The 16,753-nt window shown below is 37.6% G+C and overlaps 1 protein-coding gene across 12 annotated transcripts in view; it reads left to right on the forward strand.

The window, feature by feature from the left end:
- MBTD1 (mbt domain containing 1) overlaps positions 1-16,753 on the forward strand; it is a 69,229-nt gene that overhangs the window by 22,615 nt on the left and 29,861 nt on the right. For 7 of the 12 annotated variants that reach the window (XR_006890791.1, XM_046677239.1, XM_046677237.1 and 4 more), the window contains 4 exons: positions 8,208-8,409; positions 12,903-13,042; positions 14,348-14,462; positions 15,297-15,382. Coding sequence is in view for 11 of the 12 variants with exons in the window: in XM_046677229.1 (XP_046533185.1) it covers positions 8,208-8,409; positions 12,903-13,042; positions 14,348-14,462; positions 15,297-15,382 (543 nt within the window). In the remaining variant the exon portion in view is untranslated. The remainder of the gene's footprint in view (positions 1-8,207; positions 8,410-12,902; positions 13,043-14,347; positions 14,463-15,296; positions 15,383-16,753) is intronic. The other 5 variants (XM_046677240.1, XM_046677236.1, XM_046677230.1 and 2 more) reach the window with 4 other exon arrangements.

Below are 16,753 nucleotides of genomic sequence, written 5' to 3' on the forward strand. Positions count from 1 at the left end.
TGCCTAACCTAAGATCATGAAGATTTTCTCCAGTTTTTTTTCTAGAAGTTTTCGCTCTTACGTTTAGGTCTGTGATCCATTTTGAGTTAATTTTTGTGTATGATGTGAAGTATGGGCCAAAATTCTGTTTGTTTTTTTTTACACGTGTTTATCTACTTGTTTCAGCACCTTTTCATTGAAAGACTGTTTTCTCTACTGGATTTTTTTACCCTTGTCAAAAATCAATTGACCCACATACCTGTGGGTATATTTCTGGACTCTGTTCTGTTCTGATTGATCTGTTTGTCTATCTTTATGTCAAAATCCCACTGCCTTGATTAGTGTAGCTTCCTTATATGTCTTGGAGTCAGGAAATGTTAAGTCTTGCAGCTTTGTTTTTTTTTTCAAATTTGTTTTGGCTATTCTAGGTCGTTTGCAGTCCCATATCAATTTTAGAATCAGCTTGTCAATTGCTACCAAAAAAGAAAATCTGTGATTTTGATTAGATTATGTTGAATCTATAAATCAATTTGGGAAGAATTGGCACTTAACAATATTGATTCTTTTGATCCAACAATATTGGTTCTTCTGTACATCTCTCCATTTATTTAGATCTTTCTTTAGTTTTTCAGTAGCATTTAGTAGTTTTCAAGGTATTGGTCTTGCACATCTTTTGCCAGATTTATTCCTAATTATTTCATATTTTTTAATGGTATTTTTTAAAATTTCATTTTCTGGTTGGTTGTTGCTAGTATATAGAAATACAACTAATTTTGTAATATTATTTACTGTGTCCTACATCCTTGCTAAACTCACTTGTTAGCCCAGGTAGCTTTATTGTATATTCCATCAGATTTTCTACATAGACAGTCATGTTGTCTGGGAATAAAGATTTATTTCTTCCTTTGTTTCCAATCTGGATTCCTTTATTTCTTTTTCTTGCCTTATTGCACAGGCTAGAACCTCTATTATAATGTTGAATAAAAGTGACAAAGGCAGATATACTCATCTTTTTCCCAGTCTTAGAGGGAAAACATCCAGGTTTTCACCAATATGATACTAGCTTTAGGATTTTTCTAAATGCTCTTTATCAGGTGAGGAAGTTCTCTTCTATTCCTAGTTTGCTGAGGGTTTTTATCAGGAATAGATGTTGGATTTTGTCAAATGCTTTTTTATACATCTCTTACAATGGTCATATGACTTCTTTTTTATTATGTTAATATGGTGAATTTATTACTTTTGAAATGTTAAATTAGCTTTACATTCCTGGGATAAACCCACTTGGCAATACTATCTTATTCTTTTTATATGTTGTCCAATTCAGTTTGCTAAAATTTTAAGAATATATGCATCCTGTATTCATGAGGAATATTGTTCTGTAGTTTTGTTTTTGTTTTTTGTGGGTTTTCTTGGTAAGGAAGATTGGCCCTCAGCTAACATCTATTGCCAATGAGTTCTGGCATTTTTATAATGATGTATCTCAGTATAGGTTGTGTGTGTGTGTTTTTTTTTTAATCATTGCGCTGGGCTTACATGGTGTCTCAATATAGAAACTCTTTCTTTTGCTCCTGGAGTTTTTGTTGTTTTTTCATTCCTTTATATAATTTTTCCACATCTTTTTTCTCTTTCTTGAATATCTCTGTTCTTTGGATTTTGGATCTTCTGGTTTTAACTCATATCTTTCCTCTTTTATTATCTAGCTTTCTGTCTCATGTATACACACACATGTGTTTTTTGAACGATTTCCTTGATTTTACTATCCATTTATTGAATTTATTGTTTGCCTCTTCTGTTTTTAAATTCCAAGATCTATCTTGTTCACTGATAATATTCCACTCTTATATCTCTGAAGAATTAATTTCATTTTTTGAAGTTTCCTTTTGTTCCCTGCATTGTTTCTGTTTCCTTTAGATTGTTCTTTCCTGAAGATTCATTTTTGGTCTTTCCCATTCTTAGAGGCCATTCTCAAATGATTAGTGATCCTTGCCTGTCTGTTCATATTAAATGGTTAGTGACTAAGCAGGTGATGGGACTGAATGTGCCTGAGTTGGGCGTGGTGACTAGTGAGATTCACTGTGGTGGCTGGTTGGTTTTTAAATCTTCTCTCTGGTGTTCTGCACTTTTACTGAGATCTCTTTAGGTGTGGATATGTTTTTGTTGTGCTTAATATGTATTGTAGGTCTATCTGTGAATTCGTGTTTTCATTATTTGTGTAAAGCTCTCAGCCGGTATCTCGTTCAGCTTTACCTGTCTCAGTTCTCCATGTTCTCCTTTGAGAATGTGTATCAGACATTTATTAGATCTTCACTGTCTCTGCTCTTTTAACCTCTTATTTTCCATGTTTCTGTTTTCCTTTGCTGTGTTTGGGTATTTTCTTAATGTGTATCTTTCATTTTCCCAGTTCTTTTTTAGCCATGTCTCATCTGCTGTTCGTCCCATCCATTGAGGTGTTTTGAGTTTGTTCTTTTTACTTACAGCAGTTATGTTTTTCTTTTGTTTTTTTTAATAAAGATTGGCCCTGAGCTAACATCTGTTGCGAATCTTTTCTTTCTTTTCTTCTTCTTCTCCCCAAAGCCCCCCAGTACATAGTTGTATATTCTAGCTGTAGGTCCTTCTGGCTCTGCTATGTGGGACGCCGCCTCAGCATGACTTGGTGAGCGGTGCTAGGTCCTCGCCCAGGGTCCAAACCAGCAAAACCTTGGGCCACCAAGGGCAGAGCACACAAATTTAACCACTCAGCCATGGGGCCGGCCCCCGGTATTTCTCATTTACAAAAGTTTTATTTGGTTCTTTTCAAATCTGCCTGATTGCTTTATATTCCTTTGCTCATTTTTCAGTAATATTTTTCTTTTTAATCGGTTCTTGAATGGTTATTTTATATTCTGTCTCTCACAAGTCTGGTACCTAACTATTTGGAATTCCTCATCTATTTCTGCTGACACTTGGCTTGTGGTGGATTGCTTATTGTGTGTTTGACATTTGATTGGGCCCTCATATTTGATAAAATCTGTGGCAATACTGAAAGCCCTGAATTGTAGGTGATTATTTCTTGAAATGGTTTAGGATTGCTTTTGCTGGTGGCAAGGAGCACTAGTGGCCTAGGGGGATTTCCTGACCATCTAGGGTAGGGTAAGTTATAACCTGAGACACCCTCAGGAGGACAGGCCTGTGATTACAAAATCTCAGAGAAGCCTCTCCACCCAGAGCATGGGCAGAAAAGGCTCCCTTGTAGGTCATCCTCTTGGCTTGTAGTCCAAATTTTTTTCCCACCCACTTTGCAAATTTTGTTGAAGTTGCAGCCCCCTTAGAGGTTTTGGTCTGATGCAGGAGTTTCCAGTTAAGTTCCCCTACAGTAAATAAATGGTAAGTTTTACATAGGATAAAGTGATTACACTTCATATGTGTAGTTCACAAGTATTCCATCCTAATCTAAGAAAAAATACTTAAGGAACAATATTCCCCAAGTAGAACACAGCGTCCCAACTAGTGTGTCCTGCATTGTGTGTATGTCAAGATATTCATTCCTGCGATACTTGGGACAGTCAGAGGCCTCAGGCTGGGTGCATCCAGGGGCTTATTCGCGTTACATTGTATGATGATCATTTTCTGTGTGCTGAAACTGTGGAAAAGGTCAGAGAACATTTCTCTAGAACAATTTTCCTTGAACATGATTGGAAAAGGTTCAAAGAGGCCTTGAAGTAAAGAAAATTTCCCAGTGTTAATGGAAACAGCCTCTAATGAAACCAGAATGTTCATAATAATTAACCCCCTGAAATTTCAAAATTATATTCCGTGACAAGTAGAGTCAGAATAAGATATTTTACACTGACATTTAAGGGTCAATGAATATGTCATTAGCTGCTAACCAAGCTGCCTGTAAAGTGGACAAACTTGTATGAAAACTATGGGTATAAAAGATCATCTTTGCATGGAGGTGGGCTGTATGAATTTGTTAGAACTTAGAAGGCTAGCCAGTGTTTAAGTATGTATTCCAGGCACTGTGATAAATATTTCATACTGTCTTTCCATTACCCTCAGGGAGAAAAATACGTGAGTTCTTTACTCTGGCTTTCAAGGGCCCTTTGTGATCTGGTCATTGCATCCTCCTCCAGCCTCATCTCCCACCTTTCAATGCACCAAGTGTATTCCAGCCTGGAAGTCTTTGTCTTGCTCTTTCTTTTGCCTAGAATATTCAAGTGGCTGCCTTTTTTGTCCTCAGGGTCTTTCCTCACCACTCAATCTCAGTTGACTACCCAGGCTTAGTTATTTACTCTGTCATCAGGTGGCATTGCTTGAATTTCTCCCGCCAGTAGGCTGTAACCTTTGAGAACCGTGGATCTTGTCTGCTCTGTATGCCTCTCTGTCATAGCCTCGTTACTGTGAGACACACAGATGCTTGATAAAGAGTTGGGGAATGTGAATGAAGAAGAGAGGAAAATCCTAAGGTGCCCAAGTTCACAGGTACTAGATGGCAAAGCTGGGTCTCAAACCTAAGCCTGTCAGACTTCCGTGTCCTTAGCACCACACTTCATCTGACCCAGGACTGTCCCATTCCCTCCCACCTTACCAGTTCAGAGCGTTGTTAGGCTTTTCCTTTCCAATTGCCTTCAGAGTCTTATTTATTCTTTCGAAATCTCCTGGTGGTAGCAAATTTTGATTCTTTGAAGATACGTTTGGTTTATAGAAATACCAGGAAGTTACTCAGAACTAAATCTGCTAAATTAGCTAGGGAAAACTGTTGGGGGACGGGAGAATAATTCTAAGTGATCACAAACAGTAGGTTTTTCTTTTTAAAATTGGGTCTAAAGGAGAGCTCTGAAAGAAAGTTGGAGGTTGTGGCAATATTATTAGAACATGTGTACAGCCTCCCAAGGGGACTTCTTTTTTTTTTTTAAGGAAGATTAGCCCGGAGCTAATGTCTGTCCCCATTTTCCTCTACTTTATATGTGGGACGCCTGCCACAGCATGGCTTGCCAAGTGGTGCATAGGTCTGCACCCAGGATCTGAACTGGTGAACCCCGGGCCGCCAAAGCGGAACGTGCAAATTTAACCGCTGTGCCACTGGGCTGGCCCCCAGGGAACTTCTTAAAGTAACAGTATTGAGCCAGCCCTGATGCCTAGCAGTTAGAGTCAGTGCGCTCTGCTTCAGTGGCCTGGGATTGGCTCCCAGGCACAGAACTGTTACACCACTCGTCTGTCAGTAGCCATCCTGTGGTGGCAGCTCACATAGAAGAACCAGAAGAATTTACAACTATACTCAGCGATGTACTGGGGTTTTGTGGGGGTGGAAGGGAAAAAAAAGATTGGCATAGATGTTAGCTTAGGGGAAAAAAAGAAAGAACAGTATTCATTTGGGTATATGATATTTCTGTTGTGTGGATTAAGAAACCCATTTTGTTACTTTCATAATGATACCTGATAGAAGTGAAAATCAGTTTCCTGTCTCAATGCAAATGTTCAATTACTGGCATATCTGAAAATGACAGTTTATTCAATACTAAGAGACTCATCTGCATGGTTGTGTCTCATCAAACTTTGGACAACAGATTTCAGCTCTCTCACTGGTCATGTTAAGAAGTTAAACTAGCCAGAAAAGAAATTATGCATAAAGTGTAAGATGATACAAAAAGAATGTTAACTGAAGGAAAAGAATAAGGAGAGGTGACAAACTCTAAAGATTTTTTTGGTTAATAGTTTTCACTCTATCTCACTGTCTGTTTACTGATGGTTTGATTTTTTTTTTTTTTCATTTCACACATTCTGGTTTTTTTCTCTTTGTGGTCTCTTACTTTCTGTTGACTTTCCTCACTAAACTTGAAGTTTTGGAGTTTGTTTCAGAAAAGGTTGGGGTGGCAATATTAGTTTGCAGTTTTTTTGTGACTTGAGTGAGGAAACATCTTTTAGAGGAGCATTAATAAGTAGCATTCACTGAAGATGATATCGTTTCTTTGTGCCTTTCCTTTGAAAAGGAAATAATGTTTAGCTTGAGATAATTGGTTTTTTTTTAACCATTGTTGATGTTAAAGGAGAAAAATGAGGGGGTTGGCCCCGTGGTTAAGTTCAGTGTGCTCCACTTTGGCAGCCCAGGTTTCCAGGTTTGGATCCCGGACATGGACCTACACCACTCGTCAGCCATGCTGTGGCAGCATTGCCTATCTTCCTCTTTTTGCTTAAGGAAGATTGTTGCTGAGCTAACATCTGTGCCAGTCTTCCTCTGTTTTGTACATGAGATGCCACCACAGCATGGCTTAATGAGCAGTGTGTAGGTCCACGCCCAGGATCCAAACCTGTGAACCCCAAGCTGCCAAAGCTGAGCCTGCAAACTTAACTACTAGGCCGCCAGGCTGGCCCCTCCACACAGGTTTTTTGTTTGTTTTTGTTCTTTGTTTTTTATTTTTCCTTTTTCTCCCGAAGCCCCCCAGTGCATAGTTGGGTGTTTTTAGTTGTGGGTCCTTCTAGTTGTGGTATGTGGGATGCTGCCTCAGCGTGGTCTGATGAGCAGTGCCATGTCTGCACCCAGGATCCGAACCGGCGAAACCCTGGGCCACCAAAGAGGAGCGCACGAACTTAACCGCTTGGCCACAGGGCCGGCCCTACAACACAGTTTTTTAAAAAAAGAAATCCTATTATCTAAACTTTTTATAGAGAAGTGACACGCCTAGTTTTTTTTTTTTTTTTTTATTAATGTTATGATAGATTACAACCTTGTGAGATTTCAGTTGTACATTTTTGTTAGTCATGTTGTGGGTACACCACTTCCCCCTCTGTGCCCTCCCCCCACCCCCCCTTTTCCCTGGTAACCACCAATCAGATCTCCTTATCCGTATACTAATTTCCACCTATGAGTGGAGTCATATAGAGTTTGTCTTTCTCTGACTGGCTTATTTCGCTTAACATAATACCCTCGAGGTCCATCCACGTTGTTGTGAATGGGCCAATTTTGTCTTTTTTTATGGCTGAGTAGTATTCCATTGTGTATATATACCACATCTTCTTTATCCAATCATCAGTTGCTGGGCATGTAGGTTGGTTCCACGTCTTGGCTATTGTAAATAATGCTGCGATGAACATAGGGGTGCAACGGACTCTTGAGATTTCTGATATCAGGTTCTTAGGATAGATACCCAGTAATGGGATGGCTGGGTCATAGGGTATTTCTATTTTTAACTTTTTGAGAAATCTCCATACTGTTTTCCATAGTGGCTGTACCAGTTTGCATTCCCACCAACAGTGTATGAGGGTTCCTTTTTCTCCACAACCTCTCCAACATTTGTCACTCTTGGTTTTGGATGTTTTTGCCAATCTAACGGGTGTAAGGTGATATCTTAGTGTAGTTTTGATTTGCATTTCCCTGATGATTAGCGATGATGAACATCTTTTCATGTGTCTATTGGCCATATTCATATCTTCTTTTGAGAAATGTCTGTTCATGTCCTCTGCCCATTTTTTGATCGGGTTGTTTGTTTTTTTGTTGTTAAGCAGTGTGAGTTCTTTGTATATTATGGAGATTAACCCTTTGTCGGATAAGTGGCTTGTAAATATTTTTACCCAATTAGTGAGCTGTTTTTTTGTTTCAATCCTGTTTTCCCTTGCCTTGAAGAAGCTCTTTAGTCTGATGAAGTCCCATTTGTTTATTCTTTCTATTGTTTCCCTCAACTGAGGAGTTACAGTGTCCGAAAAGATTCTTTTGAAACTGATGTCAAAGAGTGTACTGCCTATATTCTCTTCCAAAAGACTTATTGTCTCAGGCCTAATCTTTAGGTCTTTGATCCATTTTGAGTTTATTTTGGTGTGTGATGAAAAAGACTGGTCAATTTTCAATCTTTTGCATGTGGCTGTCCAGTTTTCCCAGCACCATTTGTTGAAGAGACTTTCTTTTCTCCATTGTAGGCCCTCTGCTCCTTTGTCGAAGATTAGCTGTCCATAGGTGACACGCCTAGTTTATGGCAAAACTTGAATTACATGATGATGTGCTGATTCCCATTCGGTATTCTTGCCATCATCATTGTTCTTTTTAGCTAACACAGTAGCTAATAGATTTGTTCCTCACCAAAGTGGAGGGCTCCATTTTGACACAGACATTTAGCTTTTCTTTATAAAATAAAATTATTATTTCTCAGGGCTAGATTTTCGTTTTTCAAATCTCACGTGCCGACATTCCAACTAAGGTCTTTTGGGGGTGTGTATGAGTGCTGTGTCATGTATTATTGACTTCTTCTACTTTTAAGACTGAACCTTCTTCACAGTCCGGAAGGAGGAGAAGAGACTCGTTCGGGATGTTTGACGGTTATGACAGCTGCAGTGAGGACACAAGTAGCAGCTCCAGCTCTGAGGAGAGTGAAGAAGAAGTTGCTCCTTTACCTTCTAATCTCCCAATTATCAAAAACAATGGACAAGTCTACACTTACCCAGATGGCAAGTCTGGCATGGGTGAGTAGAAACACTTCTGCCGTCAGGGGAACAGCCTTCACCTGTCATGCAGCTTTATCTTTGAGAGTGTGTTTGATTCCGTTTCTTCTCTCATTTCCCTTCCTAAGAATTTTTAGAGGGCAGTTTGCAGAAACACAGTCTGAAACTTGTGGGTCTAGATCAGATCACTGGGTTTGTGTTGGATCTCTTTATTTTGCCTACCTACTACCTCTGGTGGAAAGCAAGTAGAATGAGATGAAAACAAAAGGCTGTTTAGAAACTTAATGTGGACTTAAATTGTGTAGTTGGTTAATAAATCCCTATGCAACTTAAAGCATGTAGGATGGTAGACTTACAGAGTTGGAAGAGACTGTCAAGGTAGGTCTCCTCCGTAACAATTCCTCCTAAGAGGGTTCTGTTTAATATTGCCAGTGTGGTAGGGTATCTCTCATTACCAGAATATTCTTTATATCGAACCAAAATTATCCTTGCTCTTTTGTCTTTTGGTCTTAATTTTGCCCTTTGAATTATTAGAATAATTCCAGTCCTCGTTACAATGACATCTCTTCTCTTCACACTAGAATGCTTAGTTCTAGTTTGTGTCGTGGGTACATTAGTAACCCTAGTTGCTTCAGCCATTTCTCACAGTATCACAGTGATTTAATTCCTCAACATCCTGCTCACTTTCTTCTGGGGATACTTCAGATTGTATGGTGTAGGGTGACACCTTGTCCTGATTTGCCTGAGACTGTCCTGGTTTTAGGATTGAAAGTCCCACGTCCTGGAAAAGACCTCAGGCAAAGGGGTGGCCCCGCTGTGTGATGAGGGCACGGGGCAGCTCAGCCTGTATCTCCCTGTTTCAGGACATTGTGTTTCCGTTCATACCAGCAAAATTGCTTTAGCTTTTTTGAAACTAATACTGAATTTGCAAATAACTGAAACCTTTTGATCTTTACCACACAAACTAAACCAATTTAAACTAATCTTAGGCTTTTGCAGTTGATTTTTTAAACCCAAGGTGTAAGATTTTAAAGATCCCCATGTAACCTTTTTCTTAATAAATTTTGGTCTTAGAAATTTTTGATTCTTAATTCTGTCATCTAATATTGAATGCTGTGTCATCGATAATAATGCCCTGTAGGTCTTGTTCTAGACTTTTAAGTTAAGTAGCACAGGGCCTGGTACAGACCATATCAAAAAACTTGACTTCATTTATCAGGACCCACTAGGGGTGGTCATCCAACCAGTTAAAACCTACCTAAGTGTCTTCTACTTCAGCTTAAACTTCTCAGCCCTTTATTGACAAAGCTACATGAGAGATTGTATCAAGTGTGTTAACTCCTACTAATAGATAGCTTGCCATGATGTGGTTATAACTCCCTAGTCTGGGATTCTTATCTCAAAAGGAAATAAGGTTATTAAAGTTTTATATGTGCCAGACTCTGTTTCATATACTAGAGATAGAGATGAACGATACAGAATAAAGTCCCTGCCCTGATGGAGTTCACATCCTAGTCATGAGCTCTAGTTTGACAGGTATAATTCTTGGCAAAGATACTCTGTTCCCTTGGGAGCACAGTTGTTTTACCAAGATGATCACAAACCTTTTTAATAATGTGTTGTAGAATTTTACAACAGAGAACCATTCCGCTTTTTCCACCTTAGACACCCTTTGTTCCTCCCTAATCTCCTGGCACCTTATCTTTTCCGTGATTTCTCATAGATGTATAAGTACTGGTTAAACTACAAGTCCCTCCAGTGTTACCCATTTGCGTGGAGATTTGAACCCACTCAGACAGTTGTTTGCTATATTATTTTTTTTTCCAACTCTATTTCTGTTTATCTTTTTTTCCAACTCTATTGAAGAACAATTGACAGATATAATGGTATATATTCAAAGTATACAATGTGGTGATTTGATGTATGTATATATTGTGGAATGATTACCAAGATCAAGATAATTAACACATCCATCACCTCACATAGTTAACTGTGTGTGTGGTGTGAGCACTTAAGATTTACTCTCAGCCACTTTCAAGTATAAAATACCATATTATCAACTGTAGTCACATGCTGTACATTAGATCCTCACAGCTTACTCTTTTGATCACTGAAGATTTGTACCCTTTGACCTACATCTCCCATTTCCCCCTCTTCCCAACCTCTGGCAACCACCATTCTGTGAAATAGGCTTTTTTTTTTTTTAAGATTTCACATGTAAGTGATACCATACACTGTTTCTCTTTCTCTGTCTGGCTTATTTCACTTAGCATAAGGCCCTCCAGGTTCATCCATGTTGTCAGAAATGACAGGATTTCCTTCTTTTTCTTACGGCTGAAGAATATTCTATAATGAATAATATTCTATTATATATATAAATATATACCATATATATGTATTACCACATTTTATTTTATTTATTTATTTTTAAAGAATGAGAATGCTTTTTCTTTTTTTTTTTAAAGATTTTATTTTTTCTCCCAAAGCCCCCCAGTACATAGTTGTGTATTTTTAGTTGTGGGTCCTTCTAGTTGTGGTATGTGGGATGCCGCCTCAGCATGGCTTGATGAGCAGTGCCACGTCCACGCCCAGGATTCGAACCAGTGAGACCCTGGGTCCCCGAAGCTTAGCACGTGAATTTAACCACTTCGCCACGGGCCCGGCCCTGATTACCACATTTTCTTACCCACTCATCCATCAAAGGGCATTTAGGATGTTTCCTTATCTTGGTTATTGTGAATAATGCTGCATTGAACATGAGAGTGCAGCTAATCTCTTCGAGGTACTGATTTACAGTCAACTAATTTTTTTTTTTGAAGATTTTTTTTTTAATTTTTCCTTTTTCTCCCCATCCCCCCAGTACCTAGTTGCATATTTTAGTTGTGGGTCCTTCTAGTTGTGGCATGTGGGATGCCGCCTCAGCATGGCCTGATGAGTGGTGCCATGTCCACACCCAGGATCCAAACCGGTGAAACCCTGGGCCATCGAAGCTGAGCGCGCAAACTTAACCGTTTGGCCACAGGGCCTGCCCCCATACAGTCAAATAATTTTTGACGAGGGCACCAAGAACACACATGGGGAAAGGATAGTCTCTTCAATGAATCGTGTTTGGAAAATTGGACATCCACATGCAAAAGAATGAAACTGGACCACTATCTTACATCGCTCACAAAAATTAACTCAAATTAAAGACTTAAGACCTGAAACTGTAAAAACCCCCCAGGAAGACATAGGGGAAAAGCTCCTTAACATTGGTTTTGGCAACGACTTTTGGGGTAAGACACCAAAAGTACAGGGAACAAAAGCTAAAATAAAGAGAGGGACTACATCAAACTAAAGAGTTTCTTCCCAACAAAGGAAACAGTCACCAAATTGAAAAGGCAACCGACAGAATGGGAGAAAATATTTGCAAACCTTATATCTGATAAGGGATTAATAAAATAGATAAAGAACTCATTTAACTCGATAGCAAATAAGTAAATAACCCAATTAAAAAATGGGCAAAGGACCTGAATAGACATTTTTCCAAAAGAGATATAAAAATGGCCATTAGGTACATGAAAAGGTGCTCAGCATCACTAGTAATCAGGGAAATGCAAATCAAAACCACAGTGAGATACCACCTCACACCTGTTAGGATGGCTCCTATCAAAAAGACAAGAAATAACAAGTGTTGGCAAGGATGTGGAGAAAGGGGAAGGCTTGTACACTCCTGGTGAGAATGTAAATTGGTGCAGCCATTATGGAAAACAATGTGGCAATTCCACAAAAAGTTAAAAATGGAACTACCGTATAACTCTGCCGTCTGCTGCTGGGTATGTACCTGTTTGTCTTTTTTGAGCTTGTGATCCTTGTTCTTCTAATTTTGCTTTTCAGATTATTGTCCATTATGCTGATTTACCAAAGAGGCACAATAATAGTTAGAGTTCTGTTGCCTTCTTCCATCACTGAATAATGGAGCACTTACCTCAAGCTTGGAACCCATCCCTTTTTTCTCATCCTCTGAATATAACTTAAGAAAATCTTCACATTGCCCTTAGGATTTTTCCAGGAGTTGGCTTTTTTTAGGTTTCACTCTTTGCAGTGTTTTAAAGGCTTGTGCTGTACTTTGAATTAATCCTCAGTGGCATTGTATTTCTTTTCATCTTTTGTTTATAATCCTTTCAAACACTAGAGCTCATGATGTATATGAAAATTCCTGGTGCTGGGTGAGCACTAGGAAATGTTAGTTGAATCTGACTTACATTTGTGTGTCTTTTGACCCTTTTTAAAGTCTTTCTGACCTTGAGCTATTTTCAGACCTTCTGGACCCCCTAGCCATGGCATCATACCAGTCTTTTTCTCTCATTTTTGTGTAGGTATTTTATCATTTGTGTAACAGATAGAAGAAATTTTCTCTTAAGGAAAACTTTTAAATTAAAACCTTTAGACAGTTGGAGAAATTATTAAACTGTTAGGTAAAAATTGGTGTTATTATATTATCATAATGCCCATGTTTTTATTTTGTTAATTAGCTACCTGCGAAATGTGTGGGATGGTTGGTGTGCGAGATGCTTTTTACTCTAAAACAAAGCGTTTCTGCAGCGTTTCATGTTCAAGAAGTTATTCGTCAAACTCCAAGAAGGCAAGCATTTTGGCCAGACTTCAGGTAACGGTACAGAGACCTTCGTATTCTTTCTGTCTGTCGTTTCTCTGGCTTTCACCGTTGATCTGTCATTTGACTGTGATTCACTGCATTCCACCTCTGCCCAATTGGCCAGTTGTCATTTTACACCCCACATTTTTAGGAAATAGGTGAGTCCCAAAGTTTGTTCAGTCTAAAAATTGAACAGCTATTATAAATAGATAAGACATACTATCCAGAATAAACTGTGAACTGTTTGTGTAAGTGAGTTAAAAATACTTACGCTTTTTCTAAACAAGTATAAATATAATAAACAACTTTTTATATATAGAAATTGAATCCATTTTTCCCCCCTTGTTTTCTTTTGAGTTAACATCAAGGCAGAATCTTTCAACATTTGCGGGGAAATAATTTACCCTTTGGTTTTATGTTCCCATCATCTTTGCTTTGTAGTTTAGATTACAACCCATATGATACCTTGACCAAATGTATTTGGTTAATCCAACTGACCTTTTTGAAAACATTCATGATATGGAAAAAAAATCATCTTTCTTGAAACAGACATCAGTGCCTACAAAATGACTGAAGATTTGATGATTTGACTAAGTTGTTGGTATTGTGGCATAGAAACTTTTTGAAGGCATTATGTAACTGATTTTTGTAATGTATTTTACTTGAGTGATCACATTTTTCTTATTCTCATTTAACTTATTGTGATCATTACATAGCACTGAAAGGATTATTTAAATCCCCCAAATTAAGGAAATACATCACTTAGATGTATTTCTATATTTCAGATAGACAGTACCTAAAGATCCTGAGCAGTGGTCTGTACCCAAGTGGATGGCAGTTTGTCACACTGAATTTGGCCAATGATCATTTTGTCATTGATCTTTTGCATTAGCACTAAAGGTATAAACCTCAGTCACTTGCTCTTTAAACATTAAATTATCTTCTCTTACCATATAAATAGCAATGCTTGGCAACCTGCATGAGTGAATAACCACTGGTTTTATCTAGTATAAGAAGGAATCAAGTATCCACCACAGCCTATATTTTAACATCTTATGGGGTGTAATTTTTTATTAACATATTAATTTGCATATTGCTGTTTTAGTCTGTGCCAGCTCTGCTACCCATATTAGAAATCTACATTGTAGCAGAACTCCAGAAAAGATTTCCCATGTTAAAATTCTTTATGTATTTCCTCCGCTTGAATAATTTTCTAAACCCTCGATGTTTACTTAAGCAGAATGAGTAGTGTGCAATCAAGTTAGTTTTCAGTGTCGGGGAGGATGAAAAAGAATCCTATTTACTTAACTCTTCTTGTTTTAGGGTAAGCCTCCAACAAAGAAAGCAAAAGTTCTTCAGAAACAACCTTTAGTTGCTAAACTAGCCGCCTATGCTCAGTATCAAGCTACCTTGCAAAATCAAGCAAAGACTAAAGCAGGTAATATGGGTGAATGCAGTAAAGGTGAAATATTTGATACTGATTCATCTGGTTTTAATTAGTGACATTTTAATTTGGGATTCTGGTTATCTAAGCTGTTTCTATGCCCTGTTAACGCATTATGACATTAGGCTTCCTGATGATGGTTTTGGTATCAGTAAATTATTCTAGAAGAGAATAGTTGCATTCACAAGTTCTAGTACTTGTGGCAATCTCCTTAATATTAATGTTTTTTATTTGGTTTATTATTTATTTTTTATGTACTGATTCTCTACGCCATGGATGGTAGAGAGCATTGTGGAGATAATTGGCAAAGAAGTAGGACATTTAGCAGGCTTCAAAGGGGTTGGGGAGAAGAGAGTAATAAGAAGAAAGGACCATTTCTAATGGAAGATTCTTAACAGGAGTGCAAAGGTAAAGAGGTAAGCAGGGAGAAAGGCAGTAAATGTATTAAATGGTAGATGCTGGATGGACATGTCACCAAGGTGCACAGTAAGAGCTGCGTGGGAATAAAGACACAAAGGCAGCCATGGCAGCGTTTGTTAGCCTGAACACCTCTGCTCTCCGCTGTTCTCTGCCTTTCCTAACTGGAGAGCTCTTACTCCGTCCCAAGGAGCACGTGTTGTGTGAAGAAGACTCAAACTGCTGTTTGTTTGCAAATATGATGTATCCTAAAGTTCATGTTTCTCTAGAGAAGTTCTTTAATCCTTACAGAAAAAAAGAAAACTTTCTTTAAAGGTGATAAATTAATTTCATATTATTTCACATTTTAAAGTAATAGCCTTCTTATGAAGATTTAAGCATTGTAATATATCTACCTTTGTTTTGTTTCAGCAGCAGTCTCTATGGAAGGTTTCAGCTGGGGCAACTACATCAATAGCAATAGCTTTATAGCAGCTCCAGTTACCTGCTTTAAACATGTGAGTATGGAATTTCTCACCTTGTATTAACATACTTCCTAGTTGATTAAATCTGGAGGTACATAACACCTAAACATTTTATCCTTAGAAGGTTTTTATCTTATACGTTGCAGTGGAAATGTCTTTTTTTATTAATTATTATACTTATTAATAGCTACAAATAACTTCAGTAAGTTTTGTAAGTAAAACCTTAGTATAAAGAAATTGCAATCTGAAATTATTTTAAACCAGGAAAAGTACTCTTCTCGTCTGATTTTCATATTAAGTTGAATCGTATAAAATTGCTGCCTTTGTATATCAAAAGTGGTTGCATATTAGCAATGTCATGTGGTTCAACCTAATAGAAACCATCCATCATTTATATTACCTAAATCTTTGTGATTTGACCTGATAATTCAGAAAAGGAAAGCTCTTTCTTCGTTTTATTTTTGTCTCCAAATGTAAAATCACAAAAACAAAGAAGAAACTATTAGTAATATATTCTTATGGGCTGAAATATGTGCTGTATATCATGGAAAACCCTTTGCAAGATGTTTTTAGCAAGTAAATTGTTACAGAACATCTGAAATAATTCAGAATTATGTTAAAAATATACCTAATGATAAGTTCTTTCCTTTTGATTCTATTCCTTTTGATTCAATTATCTGAGTAATTCTGTCCAATACTTTTTTAAACCTGACTATAAGTTTAATTTATATTTAAAGGTTCTATCCGCTACTGACCATGTATAAGAAGAAAAGAGAATTTAGTAAATTAATGAATGAAATTTTGTTTGCACTTAGCATTTTGTTAAGGCTTTACTTTTAAATAACAGCATGTGGACAGAACTGAGCTTGACTTCTTGCTATGGAAATCCAAATGAATTTTCATTCATTCACGGTCAATAAGGGATCTTGATCAAGGTCAACAATATTAATTCAGTGGTAGAAATATAAATTAAAGCTGAGTTGATTCATTTGCAAGTCTTCTTTCTTGAAACTACGGGTGTTAAGTCCTTAGATGCTCGCGTGCTGACTATCTGAACCAACCTAAGTGGAATCTTAGATACTTTATCTCAGTGTGAAGTAGGTGATTTATTTTACTGTAATGTCTAATAATAGGGTCACATTTGTGAGATATATTAAATACACAGCAGCAGCAGCTTTAAAGGGAACTACAAAGCAAATCTTTCTCTCCTCTGTGGGATAGTTCCTTCTGGTACTAAGAAGCTCAGGACTAGATTAAGTTCTCAGCTGTGATAATTTATTGCAGATTCCTGGAATGTTTGTCTGTTGTCTCCTTCAGAATAGCCTTTATCTCTTTTCCTATCTTTATTTTAATAGTCTGTTTTTTATGTTTTAATATCATAAACCATGTCAAGCTATTTTACCT

Source organism: Equus quagga, chromosome 11 (genome assembly GCF_021613505.1).
Source record: "Equus quagga isolate Etosha38 chromosome 11, UCLA_HA_Equagga_1.0, whole genome shotgun sequence".
NCBI classification, from domain to species: Eukaryota; Metazoa; Chordata; class Mammalia; order Perissodactyla; family Equidae; genus Equus; species Equus quagga.